General features: G+C 35.6%; 2 protein-coding genes across 6 annotated transcripts in view; one reads left to right on the top strand and one right to left on the bottom strand.

Annotated features, from left to right (window-relative positions):
• LOC117990652 (unc-112-related protein-like) overlaps positions 1–9,539 on the bottom strand; it is a 55,603-nt gene extending 46,064 nt beyond the window's left edge. Inside the window, exon 1 of one of the 4 annotated variants that reach the window (XM_069504525.1) lies at positions 9,268–9,539. In XM_069504525.1, the coding sequence (XP_069360626.1) occupies positions 9,268–9,409 (142 nt within the window). In that variant the 5' untranslated portion in view covers positions 9,410–9,539. Of the gene's footprint in view, positions 1–9,263 lie in introns of all 4 variants that reach the window. The other 3 variants (XM_034978120.2, XM_069504526.1, XM_034978121.2) reach the window with 3 other exon arrangements.
• Positions 9,540–10,210: 671 nt separating this feature from the next.
• On the top strand, positions 10,211–13,274 carry LOC117990655 (uncharacterized). 2 transcript variants are annotated; one of them, XM_069504465.1, is made up of 4 exons: positions 10,211–10,516; positions 10,617–11,666; positions 12,469–12,608; positions 12,679–13,274. In XM_069504465.1, the coding sequence occupies exons 1-4, from the start codon at positions 10,462–10,464 to the stop codon at positions 12,721–12,723; spliced, it is 1,290 nt and encodes a 429-aa protein (XP_069360566.1). In that variant the 5' UTR covers positions 10,211–10,461; the 3' UTR covers positions 12,724–13,274. The 2 variants fall into 2 exon arrangements, with proteins under 2 accessions (XP_069360566.1, XP_034834015.1); XM_034978124.2 differs by having other exon boundaries at positions 12,469–13,274.
• The last annotated feature ends 1,976 nt before the right edge of the window (positions 13,275–15,250 follow it).

Genomic DNA, 15,250 nt, shown 5'->3' on the forward strand with positions numbered 1-15,250 from the left:
AACATCTCAATTTATTACTTATTACTTGACGAGTAATTAATGGAGCATAGGAGAAAGACATAATTTACCACCAACAGCCAGATATGTTTAAAAAAAATATCGAAGTCTTACAATTTGTAACAAAGGATAATTGTATTGTTTAAAATCCAATACACAATGCAGATTTGTGGTGATATAAAATAATTTATGCGTGTTTAAGTAATTTAAATTGCAAATACAATACAGCGGAGTACAAGGCAAAATAATCAAGCAAATAATGAACTCATTTAGACTGACATTTCAATGTCAATGTTTTAGAAGGATTATATTGAGTAAGAAGCCCTATTCAAATGATAACAGGCACGGCTTAATATTTTCCACTAACTTTAGACACAAGTAATTTAATGGTGGGAACCATCGATGTTGGGAATCTAATGACGTTATGAGTGAAAGTTAGCAGGAGTCACAAAGAAATTATAATGGCAAACAGTTAATCCTGCTAAATGGCGATGAACCAGAATACAGAATGGTACATAAGCTTGACACCATTAAAATACGCGTTACTTGAACAAAGCACGCACTGTTTGAGTTGAGAGTTGTACATTGTGCACAAAATGAAACATTTGCGCATAAGAAGCAATTAGCTTGTGTTGAAAGGAAAGAGGGAAGGAATGCGCGCGACCGTTAGCGTCCGGCAGCTAGCCCTAGTTGGTGACACTCCACCACAACAACGTATTGATAAACTTCCATTGCTTTTCAATAGGATTCAGATCTTTAATTTTTATGCAGTGTGGATTAGATTCACATCCAGCAGGTGGCGATTGCAGTCATTTATAGGTCATACTGTAGAAATATACAACTTATTACTTAAATTTTTGAAAAGTGCTGGTCTGCTCCCCAATTGTGTAAGCAAAATGTATTCATCGTTATCGTAATCGTCAACAAATTCTGCCCTTTGATTGGCTGTGAAAAAATGAAAACAGCGAATCAACCAATAAAAGGGCTGAATTTTTTGACGAATACGATAACGATGAATACGTTTTACTTACACAATCGGGGGGCTGTTTTCGGTGGGAACTAGGAAGAGTATTTCGAATCAGTACTAAGTAGATTCAACAAACTGTTCAAAAGCACTTTCTAACAGTTTATTGAGTAAAAAAGTTACTATTCTACCTATATACACCTAAATCGCTGAGATTTATGAACCGATTTATTATAATACTAGCTGATCCCCGCGGCTTCGCCCGCGTAGATTTAGGTTTTTAAAGATCCCGTATAGCCTATGTCACTCAGGAATAATGTAGCTTTCTACTGGTGAAAGAATTTTAAAATCGGTTCAGTAGTTCTAAAGATTACCCCCTACAAACAAACTTAACGACATTACCTCTTTATATAATACAACGGGCCGTGCAGCAGAAATCGTAATATTTTAATTTCGCCATAACTTCAAAACCAAACGTCCAATTTTAATCATTCAAAGACCAAATATTATCTCCATAAACTGTTCTTAGTGATGAAATCATTTATTTTGATAAGGATTAATAGCATGAGTAAAATAAACGCGTTTAAATGTAGTCCAAAAAAAATTCAAGATTTTTAAATAAAAAAATGGTTGCTGTGCCTCACTCGACATAGATGGGTATAGTGTGTCGCGGACTTTTTTGTAGATATTTATAAGATCTACAATTAATTAGAACATTTTATGGTTCTATCTTTTATAGTTTAGGCAGCGTACGCAAAATAAATAACTTTTCTGGTTGATTTTTTACACCTTGTGTCCGAAAAACCCAAATATCTTACGGAACCCTATTTTTTTCCAAAATAAAATATAGCCTATGTTACTCGTGGATAATGTAGCTTTCGAATGGTGAAAGAATTTTTAAAATCGGTCCAGTAGTTTTTGAGCCTATTCAGTACAAACAAACAAACAAACAAACAAACAAACAAACAAAGTTTTCCTCTTTATAATATTAGTGTAGACAACGGGCCGTGCAGCAGAAATCGTAATATTTTAATTTCGCCATAACTTCAAAACCAAACGTCCAATTTTAATCATTCAAAGACCAAATATTATCTCCATAAACTGTTCTTAGTGATGAAATCATTTATTTTGATAAGGATTAATAGCATGAGTAAAATAAACGCGTTTAAATGTAGTCCAAAAAAAATTCAAGATTTTTAAATAAAAAAATGGTTGCTGTGCCTCACTCGACATAGATGGGTATAGTGTGTCGCGGACTTTTTTGTAGATATTTATAAGATCTACAATTAATTAGAACATTTTATGGTTCTATCTTTTATAGTTTAGGCAGCGTACGCAAAATAAGTAACTTTTCTGGTTGATTTTTTACACCTTGTGTCCGAAAAACCCAAATATCTTACGGAACCTTATTTTTTTCCAAAATAAAATATAGCCTATGTTACTCGTGGATAATGTAGCTTTCGAATGGTGAAAGAATTTTTAAAATCGGTCCAGTAGTTTTTGAGCCTATTCAGTACAAACAAACAAACAAACAAACAAACAAACAAACAAAGTTTTCCTCTTTATAATATTATAAGTGTAGACAACGGGCCGTGCAGCAGAAATCGTAATATTTTAATTTCGCCATAACTTCAAAACCAAACGTCCAATTTTAATCATTCAAAGACCAAATATTATCTCCATAAACTGTTCTTAGTGATGAAATCATTTATTTTGATAAGGATTAATAGCATGAGTAAAATAAACGCGTTTAAATGTAGTCCAAAAAAATTCAAGATTTTTAAATAAAAAAATGGTTGCTGTGCCTCACTCGACATAGATGGGTATAGTGTGTCGCGGACTTTTTTGTAGATATTTATAAGATCTACAATTAATTAGAACATTTTATGGTTCTATCTTTTATAGTTTAGGCAGCGTACGCAAAATAAGTAACTTTTCTGGTTGATTTTTTACACCTTGTGTCCGAAAAACCCAAATATCTTACGGAACCCTATTTTTTTCCAAAATAAAATATAGCCTATGTTACTCGTGGATAATGTAGCTTTCGAATGGTGAAAGAATTTTTAAAATCGGTCCAGGAGTTTTTGAGCCTATTCAGTACAAACAAACAAACAAACAAACAAACAAACAAACAAACAAACAAACAAACAAAGTTTTCCTCTTTATAATATTAGTGTAGATATTATCATTTTTTAATCGATACACTTTGCGACAATGTCACATAAAAAATGTTGGTTATAAATTGATATTGGAGGTGCCTACTAAGTAAAGATTTTTTTGAACTCGAGGACCCAACTCCTTAGCCTTGGTGCTGAAAGGAATTGCATTCCTAAATCGTAATCCTACGGAATTTTTAAAGAATCAGGCGTTTAAATGTTTTTACGAAATTTGGAATTTTTAAAACCTAAATCCACGCGGGCGAAGCCGCGGGCATCAACTAGTTAGTAAAAACATTTTAACCCATATCGAATACCCCTGACAGTGGACTTAGTCATGAAGTTTGTGGCGTACAATGCGGGCGATATCGGGCTGAGTGGTGTCAGAAGGGTTTTATATTAAAGTGGTGTAATGTACATTATCGCACATTTTCAGATAGCCCCTTCTCTATTGAAGCATTCTCGATTATAGCGAAAGCTTTGTGGGATAATTGCGGGCGTATGGAAATTACCCAGACAATTCCATGTAAAGCCTAACTCAAAATCCTCGTAAATAAAGGCTCAATGCCTTGCTGCTTTATGTCTACAATGGCGCTGCGTTTCCATTTAAGTCAAATGTCACCGAAATGGGTAATACAAGTTAAGTATATCTTGTGTTTACCTAAAGTGAACCACAATAATGAATAAATTAACCATGAAATACATATTCACCGTACGACCTCGCCTTGAATCTCCTGAATATAATCCTTTGAAGTCATAATACTTTTGGAGTTTACAAGCTAAATTTGTGAACTGATTGACATAAATATTGTACAACAAGTAACAACATACTATTGTTTGATGAAAGAGTTCATAAAAAAATCTAGTATTGGAGAGGTATTTGCAAGTAAAAATTGGAAGATGAGTTAAATTAACCAGTCAGGAAAGTGCTGCTGTACCTAGCGGCAACGAGTATCAAGGTGGTGGTGATTACAACAGATCAGCGACAATCGACGTGACACAAGGATTTAAGGAAAAGTTGATAGTTATACTGGTCTAGTACATAAATATGTCATGCGGGCCTAAATTATAGCCAAGTCAACGTCCTATACCAATTAGGTACCTCAGCAGCATTGAGGAACAATGAGCGGATGATAACGCCTTATCTACGCCCGCTGGCGGGGCAGAGGCGCCGGAAACATGCGACAACATGGCGGCTTCTCGGTACTTGCGTGTACGCAGCGTAAACCATCAATTACTTGAAGACGTCCTCGCAAAATATTATCAGTACCCTTACAACAAGTTTGCACAGCTCGACAAATATAGTTTGCGCGGATATTGATGTAGCTGTTTGTTTTATGATCGATTGCAGATTTTATTTCTAAAAAACTTCGGTACCTATCGGTTTTGACTTTAGATGTATTGAATTCAAGAGTGCTGTCATGAAATATTATTCCGATGCCTCTACATCGACTTTCGAGAACCATAAAAACTTACCTGCCTGCTGATTCGCTAACTTAGTGTCTAACACTGAATGAAAGCCACCGAACTTATTTGATATTTATTTATAATCCATTGAAGGTTTTCTACGAATATTATTTTAATGTCAATGAAGCAGTATTGTAGAAACAACCAATGTCAAATGAGCTCGATGGCTATCATTCAGTGTTAGACACCGAGTTAGCGAATCACCCCGCCGGCCGCTGGACTACTTTAGTCGTAGTCTAGCACATTCTGGGGTATATAATAATGCAAAAGGTATCAGTTTTAGGACCTAAAATATTGGTCTGAGGTTCAAGCTTGAGGCATGATTAAGTTGGTGATAAAATTGATATTTATCGCACTTGCGTTAAATAACTGCTGTCCTCAAGGATCATCATCATCATCATCATCAACCGATAGACGTCCACAGCTGGACATAGGTCTCTTGTAGGGACTTCCACAAGCTACGGTCTTGCACCGCCTGAATCCAGCGGCTCAAGTCCTCAAGGATAGTAGGCGTTATATGCTTTGTTATCTGTATATATATAAAAGGAAAAGGTGACTGACTGACTGACTGATCTATCAACGCACAGCTCAAACTACTGGACGGATCGGGCTGAAATTTGGCATGCAGACAGCTATTATGACGTAGGCATCCGCTAAGAAAGGATTTTTGAAAATTCAACCCCTAACGGGGTGAAATAGGGGTTTGAAGTTTTTTTTTTTTTTTTTGAAGTTTGTGTAGTCCACGCGGACGAAGTCGCGAGCATAAGCTAGTATTTTATAAATGGTAACAGTAAAATAAGCCGATTCCATCGTTAAGTAATATTTAAGTCACTTATCTACTCTTACTTAAATGTATTTTTCGCTTATTTTTCAACATTATAATTATGTTGTTTGGTTAGAGTTGTCGTCGTTGATTTCGCCTTCGATCAATTGGAGTAATTTCATTCCCTTTTACGTCTAAAAGAGTTGTAAATGAAGCATGCATTTAATCCGTTTATGTAGCATACAATTAAGGTAAGGTAATTATGCAGGCGAAACCAGATTTTACAACATGGTTGCATAGATCACTCAATTTCCTTTCTCTTTAATCAAGAACATGAAATACTGTGACGTTTCTTGTTCTTGAAGTAACCATGTAACCATTTCTGTTAGCGGCTCGATTGGAGAAGGATTCAATGGGGTTTGTTCGATTCTTATTCTATTTCAAATTAGATACAAACTATCGCCGTGATAGCTGTGGTGATAGTACCGCACTGTGGAGATTGGCCCATAGAGTTTGTATCGAATTTTGTCACATGGCGAGACTATCGCCGTCCGTGGAGACGGCGCTTTACTTAATTTTTTAATTATTTAGAAAAGTCCATGAAGTGTAGTTAAATACAAAATAATAAAAATGATTAGTAAAAAGTACTTACAGTACGCTGCGGAAAGTAATGTACATCGACCTTTAAAAGGAGATAGTAGATTTGTAGAGCGTTGTCTATGTCGTGCAGACCGACAGAACGTCATATAGGTATGAGTGACAGAGACAACGCTCTACAAATCCGAAATGTCATTTTAAAGGCCTATGTACATTACTTTCGGCCGCGTACTGTACGCAAGTACCAATAACATTTTCATAATATCAAAAAATGTGTAAGTAACTATGTGTTATATTATATTGTGCAATGTGAACACTTAAGTGTACAGTAGGTACCTACCTACCAATAATAATTTATATTATATTACTGTACAGTGAATAGATATTGAATTATTCATAGTTACCATTGGATAACAGTGGGCGAATATCGAACGGCCATTTTGAAAGTTTACCCATACCCATAATATTTGCGTAGGTGCAAAATGTTATGGTTACGCCAATAGTTTAACAAACATAATTATTTATTCCTACGCTATTATTACTGCCAAATACTTAAATTATTTTGTTTCACAACCAACAAAAAGAAGAAAGCAATGTAGGGAAGGCGTAACTACAACTTTTGTTATATTTTTGGAGAGAGCTTAGTAAGGGTGAAATGTATATAGAGCGTACTCTGCTTAGACTTAAGTTTCAGTAAAAACAAGACAGATTAATGCCAGCTATATAACGCTGTCTCGTTTTAGCAGTGTCTTAAATGGTAAGTGCGCCCCATAGATCTCAGCCTGAGAAGTGCCAGCTTATATACCCCTCTTTAGGATCCTTCTAAATCTCCTCCTCTCATACAATACAATAGCTTGATGAGTTTCACGTTTTTCTCACTCTTGGCCCTTATGATTTGAGTGGAGGATTATTTCACTTCACAAGACAGTTATAACTAGCTACTAATATTAGTAATAACTAATAACTAATAAGGTAGAGTTCCGAATCCTACATCAGTTGTAAATAGGCAATCGCTTATTGGAGGAAGATTCATACTTTTAGTTTTTAGCTAATTTTATGCCGTCTTTTTTGCTTGTGAGGAAACCCACAAGATGGGGGAAAATTAGTGCTCTGAAACCTAAATGCCGGCATCACATACACACACACACACACACACACACACACACACACACACACACACACACAGAAGACAGTATGTGTAGGTACAATACGTCATGTCGCTGGTATTTACTATTTAAAGATTGAAAAGCACACACGCTAAAATACCCATGTCAAACATCACAAGGAAATATTTGCGTATTGAAGCGGATAGATTTGACACCTATATATATTCTAAGTGGGAAGTTCTGGGGTCGATTCCCGGCAGGAGCAATTTGGGAATTTACAATTTAAATTGTTTCTGGTCCGTCGTGTAGGGAGGCTACGGCCGTCGGCCATGTCTAGTTACCACCCTATCGGCAAAGACTTGCTTCCAAAAAAATTATTAACGTTCTGGTACGAAAAAGAAACCGATTAGTGGTAGATTGGGTTTAATTGAACTACGATACCTCTTCCAAGTTACCCATTACTAAATTAGACTGCATTTACCACGACATGGGATCGCAATTCGCAATAAAGGGCTAACTTGTTACTGAAAAAAAAAAAATTCTTCATCTAGTCTTTAGTCTATTTGTATGAGGGGATACGCAATAGTTCCAAAAATGTTCAATACCTAAAACGAAATTCGGATGTAGTGCGCAACTTCGCATACAAATAGTACTTGGGCTACTTCGGATCGAGAATTCTCGAATTCACTTCAGATACTGTGCGTAAAAAAGGGCCTTTAGGATTCAGTAGTCACCAGGCAGTAGCCTTTAGGAGTCAGTAGCTCACCGAAACCGGGCCATTTAAAAAAAATTACCAGGCATAACATATCGTTCGCGAAGGACGCGTGCCCGCGTATGAGAATCTAGCCTCTCGCTCGCACAAATTATCACCCCGCACCGCGAATCAGGTACAGCTTTCATTACTATCAAAACCAGTTCGGCATAACTGCTGGGGAGTAATGAATGCTGATAAAATGCAAATATCAGAAATTCTTGATATAGTTCGCTAAATTGCGTGCGAGGTTGTCCGAATGGAGTCCAGTTACGCTATGGAAATTATTCACTTTTTATTAGATTTTTATGAATTTCGTCTCTTAGATAATTATTTTGCTTACAATTTCATCAATTTTCTACCATCTGATCAGACTTATGTTAAGTAATATTCTTATAGTTGAATGTACACACACGCACGCAAGGACGCATGCACGCACACACACTTACACACACACACACGCATGTTAGGTTTAATGTTCAAGTGGAGGAAGCGCTGGGATAACCAACTATACAAGATGTGATGTGTGGCACAATTAACGTTTTTCTTTATTTATTTATTTCTTTTTTCTTTAATTACTGTGCAAAAAAGAAAACCTGAAATATATGGAGACAATTGGAGGAGGCCTTTGCCAAAAAGTGGCAAAAAGACGAATTGTAGGTTATCGAGGCTGTATACATGACTTAATAAATAATAGTTATGTAAAATCTTGCAGTTTAATTTGTAATTTTGTACCTATTATTATTAGCGACTAACATATTAATGTAAAAATGAAACATGTCTGAATAAAGGCTTATTTACTATTGTTATTATAGACAAAGACATGGAGAGTGACCATAGAGTGACATAGGCTACTTTTTATCTGGGGAAATTAAAGAGTTCCCACAGGATTTTTAAAAATCTGAATCCACACGTACGAAGTCGCGCGCATCAGCTAGTTAGGTCATTAAAGACAGTACCTAGCTGTAATGACCAGTGTTAACTCTCTCTGGTATGTTTATGCTACAAATAGCTGAGACTTACATTTTGGATATTATACCAATATTTAGTTATAAATGTTGTTATGGAGGGTTTTCACTGTATATTTCTATACTTTTTAAATATTTGATATTGGCCAAATATAAGCTTACTATCTGGTAAGGCCAGATACAAAATATTATCTGTTTCATCTCTAAAATCAGAGCAATGCTGTCAGGACACTGACAGAACTTGAGTTCCATTCCTACAGAGATATGGAGAACTGATCATGCTAGCCCTAGTAAGACTTGTGGCGCGTACATACTAAGGAGATCAACATCATTACGTAGGTATAAGTAACCTTAAATTATGAAGAAACTTGATTTAAATCCAACGTAAAGTTAATATTTATTATTATAACTAAAGAACATGACTCAGCGATGATACAAATGGTATATTAAAAGCTCGTTACAAATATGCAATGAACTCATCCGCTAATGATAGCTTACCGAAGCTCTCAGTCAGTTTCAGCATAACTCCGCCGATGTGCATGTCGCCTTTCACGACCATGGTTCGCTTTTCGTTCATGTCCGTCACATAGATTGTAAGGTTCCATGACCCGTCACCAACTATTTCACCGTCCGCGAGCATTTTGTATGTTTCTGTGTTCACTTTGCACTGTAGTCACTTCCGATGGCGCATCGCGATTTTATGTAAACAAAATATCAAGTCCACATCTACCATGCACGCTGGATGACATTTGACTGGCGCAGGGGGGACCGGCTGGGGCCTGGGGGGGAGCGCGGCCACAGAGTACATTGGTATTGGTATACTCGAGCGGCAGATCGGCCTGTGGCACAGGCCTATTGGTAGATTTAAGTACTGTGTAACCGCGTATGAGATAGCGATAGCACGACGTAACGATGAATAACACAACAATTATTACCATTGTTTAGTTTAGTAGTCAATATTTGTATTAACCGATCAACAATATTTGTATTAAACGTTTTTTATGTGAAAACAAGTAAATAACTCATGAGAAATACAATTACACCACGAATTCTCAAAGTTTGTTTTGCAACTTCTTGTATGTATTCTTGAAAAAAACCAGTTACACGATAAGGGACAAATAGGTTAGCTGCGTCTCTGTTTATCACATTAGTAACTTTATCTGTGCTCTCTTTTTAGTGCGAATGAGTAAGCAAACGTTCCTGCATCTATCTTTATAACTCTATCTACGGGCACAGGCCTGTGGCCTTAACACAAGCTGTGGCAGCTGTCACCAGTAGTCAGTGTCCAAAGAGTATATAGAATATAGTTGAATATAGTAGATAATCTATGGGTCAAACCAAAAGATGGTAAAAAGAAAAACCGGATTATGGTCTGTGAGAAAAACGTCAACCGTCAACGTCAAATGGATCGGTGAAATGCAAAGAGTATTATAATATATAGGTGAAATGGATCATGGATGTTTATGAAAGGCACCGATGAAAGGTTTTTGGCTTAAAATAGTGGTTACTGGTTCTTATTCAATTTATTTGGTGAATGTATGATTTTTTAAATTTACTGTAGGTAATTAGTTGGTAGAATATAGCAATTAGGTTATCAGGCAAATATTAAAATATAAATTAAGTGCAATGTAGCAATCTGCATTTCAATCTAAAAGACAAAATTACGCATGCATACGTTGAGATTCGTCCTTTATGAACAATAAAAGGTTATCCTCAAAAGAAATGGTCGCTAAAAGTAAAAACAAAGGTACAACAAATACATAATTTACTAAAGTACTCATATGTTTGCGAAAAAGTCGACAGTGGTGCAAGGTTAGGTTAGTATAATAACTTTATTTACTTTCCAGCTTTGTCGTGTTCGACACCAGAACACCCACTAGAATTTGATTCACCTTCACGAGATAGTGATTCTATTTGTGATTCTGAGTCTGCCAGTCCTGTGCCATTTCTATGTACGCAAGATGGAGCCGAGGGTGAAACAGATGTTGTTTGGAATTTCTATACACCTAAGTCTGATGCAACCAAATCACGCTTTAAAAACACCACACCAGTACGCCGACGGACGAAAAAAACCAGACCAATATCAATAGAAAAACCATTACCCAGACGTAGGGCTGTAAAACCTACTCAGAAGAAATCTGAGCTGCTCCAAGAGCTTATTGAATTGAATCAGAATTTGCATGAGTATATCACTAAGAAGTCTTCTGTTACAACAGCTAGTAAGCCACAATCTGAAGATGATATATTTAGTGATACCAGTGACAGTTCACCAAGAAGTGGAATGAAAAGCAAGACTCGGTGCCTTCGAAAGAATGTTTTGAGTTCAAAATTTACTAAAGCTGAACCAGAATGTGGCTTGGAGTCAGATGATTCAATGAACGAGTGCTTATTGAAAGCAAGTCAGGTTGTGGAAGAAAATATGTTAAATTTACAGCCAAAACCTGCAAAAAGACCTTGCCTCGAGCCAGTCACAAATAAATTTAAGCCTGGCTTATCTGTTAATATTAACCAGGATTCAATGGATGCCATTTTGAGTAATATCAAATTAGAATCGCCGTCTGTAAAAAGAATTAAGAATTGTGATTCCCCTAGGTTAAATAATGATTCTTTTGACTGTTTACTTGGAAATTTAAATGATAGTGCCTTAGAGAGACTTACGCAAATGCCTATCAAAAACGAATCAAGAAACACTTTAAATAAAACTAATGAGAGTAGTTGGATGTTAAAAGAACTAGTTGTTTGTGATGGAAGCCCTTCATCCAAGTCTGTATTTGGAAGGCATAACTCAATGCCTGAGTCACCATCAGTCAATAATAGCAATAAGCCATCAACTAGTGGAATGGCCTTTGGAAGGTACAGTTCGATGCCTTTCAACAAAAGTGATGAGAAAATAACAGGTGTGTATTGTTGATCTATTTCAAAAAATTATGACTTGGTGCCATGCTGTGTTGAATAATGAATTTAAATTTTGATTTATAGGCAGGTTCTTAGAAAGGTTTTTTCATACAATCAAAGCCTATTCTATCAATGTAAAGCTGCGGTTTTATTTCCTTAGTGTTTTAATTGCTTCTTTTACTTTTTATCAAAGCTGGTACTAAAAGTTCATGAATTCAGTGTGCCTGTAGCAGTTCATTAGCTGATAGCTTAAAATCCAGGTGTCGTGCACTATTAAAGCTTTTCTTAATCATCATCATCAACTCATCACCGGCTCACTACTGAGCATGGGTCACATCTCAGAATTGGCCATAGTCAGGCGTGCAGGTTTCCTTATAATGTTTTCCTTCACTGTTAAAGCAATTGATATTTAATTACTCTAATAACATAACTCTGAAAAGTTAAGGTGCAGGATCGAATCCCAGACATCCCGAATAGAAGCCCAACATCTTAACCACTTGGCTATCACACCTATACTTACTATACTTTACTTAAGTAATATTCCTCTAGAATTATTCTCTTATGATATTCTTTATATTAACCACTGGCTTGTCCAAACCCTGAAAATGTTTGCTTTCGATCCATAGAAAATTAATTAGGCTATGTTGTCTCTGTCACTCATACCCATATGACGGTTGGTTTCAACGACCGAGACAGTGCTCTACAAATCTGCTGTCTCCTTCTAAAGATCATTGTTCATCACTTTTGGCCGCGTACTGTAATAATGATATTATTTGTATTTTATTAAATAACTTAATTTTTTAGTTCCAGGTGACTCTCCAATTAGATGCACTCCAGATGAAATAAAGCAGAAACACAAACAAGCCAGAGAGAGGCTTTTAGCCAAAAGAATGTTACCTTTTACCTCTACACAGCAGTCCAATTCAACATTATTACAGTCACAAGTACAACCAGTTCCTAAAAAAACAAGTTTCCAACTTAAAGTTCCTAGTAATAAAGTTAATAATTTTGTAGATAGACAAGACCCTGTCCAGAAACCTAATGGAGATGTTAATATAAAGTTAATAATTGAGAAAAAAAGACAGGAAGCTTTAATGAAGCTAAGAAGAAGGCAACCTCAAAATAAATAGTACCTACCTACCTACAAGTTAAAAATTACTAAAATTTTGTTAAGAAAATAGCTGTCAAAGATGGACTGGTCATAAATATAATGATAAGGATTATTATATTTATGTTTATTATAGAACCCTTGAAATATAAACTGACCAGTTTTTCATAAGCCTGACAGTTCTATCTAATTATAGGATAAATTGGTACTAATAATTTGGTTATGGACAAACCTTTCCCATGTAAGAATATTGTGGCACTAGTCGCATCACTTACAGTTATGTAATTAGTGTCATGCTGTAAATAAAAAAATATGATTTAAATTATTTTCACAAGTTTAAACTTTTTATATACTTTTATGGACCTATATTGAGATGGTTTCAGTGCCTATTTTATGTGTGATTTTTTTCTATTTTAACCAATAATACTGGATAATATTATGTGATTAATGATTATATTGTGATTTAACAAACAAGTGACCTCAATATAATTTTATTACAGGATCAATTTTGTTATTCTTTGCTGTATCTTTATCTACTTAAAAAAAAAGAAATGCTTCCAACAATAATGATATAAGTAGAATTCATCTTTATCACAGGTTCAAGATAAATTCTTCCTGTACTTGGTTTTAAACAGTTTGTGCTAAATGCTCGAGCACATCAAAATTGTATTTAAATTGTGATCCTGGATAGTTCTAATTACATCCCGGGACATGGGATACTTTTATCCTGGAAAATCCCCACAGGATTCTTATTTAGTCCGTCTGTTTAACCGATTTATATGAAATTTAGTACAAGGGTAGCTTGCATCCTGGAAATTGTCATAGGTAACTTTTTATTCCGGTAAATCACAGAGTTCTCACAGGATTTTTAAAAACCTAAATCCACGCGGACGAAGTCGCCGGCATCCTGTAGTAATAGTACCTATATTATATTAAGTGTTGATGTATTATAATATTCATATTTGTCACTGGGTCATCATCAAACTTCATCCATAAATTATTATTGAGCTAGAAGCACCACACTTCTGATATTAAATTTAAACAATTATAAATATCATTAAAAATCTTTATTAATATTATGAATATTATATTTTTATCTATATATACCTACTTAATCTAGATTCGTAAACACCATTTTTAAGGTTCCGTACCTCAAAAGGAAAAACGGAACCCTTATAGGATCAATTTGTTGTCTGTCTGTCAAGAAACCTACAGGGTACTTCCCGTTGACCTAGAATCATGAATATTGGCAGGTAGGTAGATCTTATAGCTGACATTTGGGGAAAAATCTGAAAACTGTGAATTTAGGGTTAGATGCAACATTTTCTTAGGTAACTTCTGACCTGACTGCACTGGCACAGAGCAGTATATCGATGCCAGCAATTCAATCACATTCAGTCCCATGTTCAGTCCTGAGAAACTTACGTACAATTGGTTTTTGTATGAAATAAGTGAATAACTGACTTTGCGTTGCCAACATTCAAAACGTGAAGTCATTTTACCAACACAATTCACAAAACCAAACAAATAAGATTGACCTAGTATCTACAATTCTAAAATGTTTATTTAAATTCGTATTAATTATACCTGAGTTGATAAGTAACTAACTACCTCTTGTCTTTTATTTAGTTGCTAATTGAAGTTCTATAATTATAAAAAAAATATAAAAAATAAAAGATTCCAACGAATTGAGAACCTCCTCCTTTTTTTGAAGTCTGTTAAAAATCAATTTTCTGTGTTTCTAATTTCTATTCTTTTATTTTATATAGCTGATCCCCGCGGCTTCGCCCGCGTAGATTTAGGTTTTTAAAGATCCCGTATAGCCTATGTCACTCAGGAATAATGTAGCTTTCTACTGGTGAAAGAATTTTTGAAATCGGTTCAGTAGTTCTAAAAATTACCCCCTACAAACAAACTTAACGACATTACCTCTTTATATAATACTAGCTGATGCCCGCGACTTCGTCCGCGTGGAATTAGGTTTTCAACCCAGTGGGAACTCTTTAATTTTCCGGGATAAAAAGTAGCAAATGTCACTCTCCAGGTCTTTATCTATATCCATGCAAAAAATCACGTCAATCCGTTGCACCGTTGCGACGTGATTGAAGGACAAACCAACAAACAAACACACTTTCGCATTTATAAAAAGCGTACTGATTGCTGTGTGATCGGCTGTAACAGTTGTAGCGAACGCAAATTATGAAACATAGCTGATCCCCGCGGCTTCGCCCGCGTAGATTTAGGTTTTTAAAGATCCCGTATAGCCTATGTCACTCAGGAATAATGTAGCTTTCTACTGGTGAAAGAATTTTTAAAATCGGTTCAGTAGTTCTAAAGATTACCCCCTACAAACAAACTTAACGACATTACCTCTTTATATAATACTAGCTGATCCCCGCGGCTTCGCCCGCGTAGATTTAGGTTTTTAAAGATCCCGTATAGCCTATGTCACTCAGGAATAATGTAGCTTTCTACTGG

This window comes from Maniola hyperantus, chromosome 18 (genome assembly GCF_902806685.2).
Source record: "Maniola hyperantus chromosome 18, iAphHyp1.2, whole genome shotgun sequence".
Classification (NCBI taxonomy): Eukaryota; Metazoa; Arthropoda; class Insecta; order Lepidoptera; family Nymphalidae; genus Maniola; species Maniola hyperantus.

What these genes read in the sequence shown, in the direction of transcription:
- LOC117990655 (XM_034978124.2), top strand. Translation starts at nt 10,462, where the DNA reads ATGAACAATAAAAGGTTATCCTCAAAAGAAATGGTCGCTAAAAGTAAA. An exon ending in CGCTAAAAGTAAAAACAAAG is followed by an intron (nt 10,517 to 10,616) that starts GTACAACAAATA and finishes TTTACTTTCCAG; the next exon opens with CTTTGTCGTGTTCGACACCA. An exon ending in AAGTGATGAGAAAATAACAG is followed by an intron (nt 11,667 to 12,468) that starts GTGTGTATTGTT and finishes TTAATTTTTTAG; the next exon opens with TTCCAGGTGACTCTCCAATT.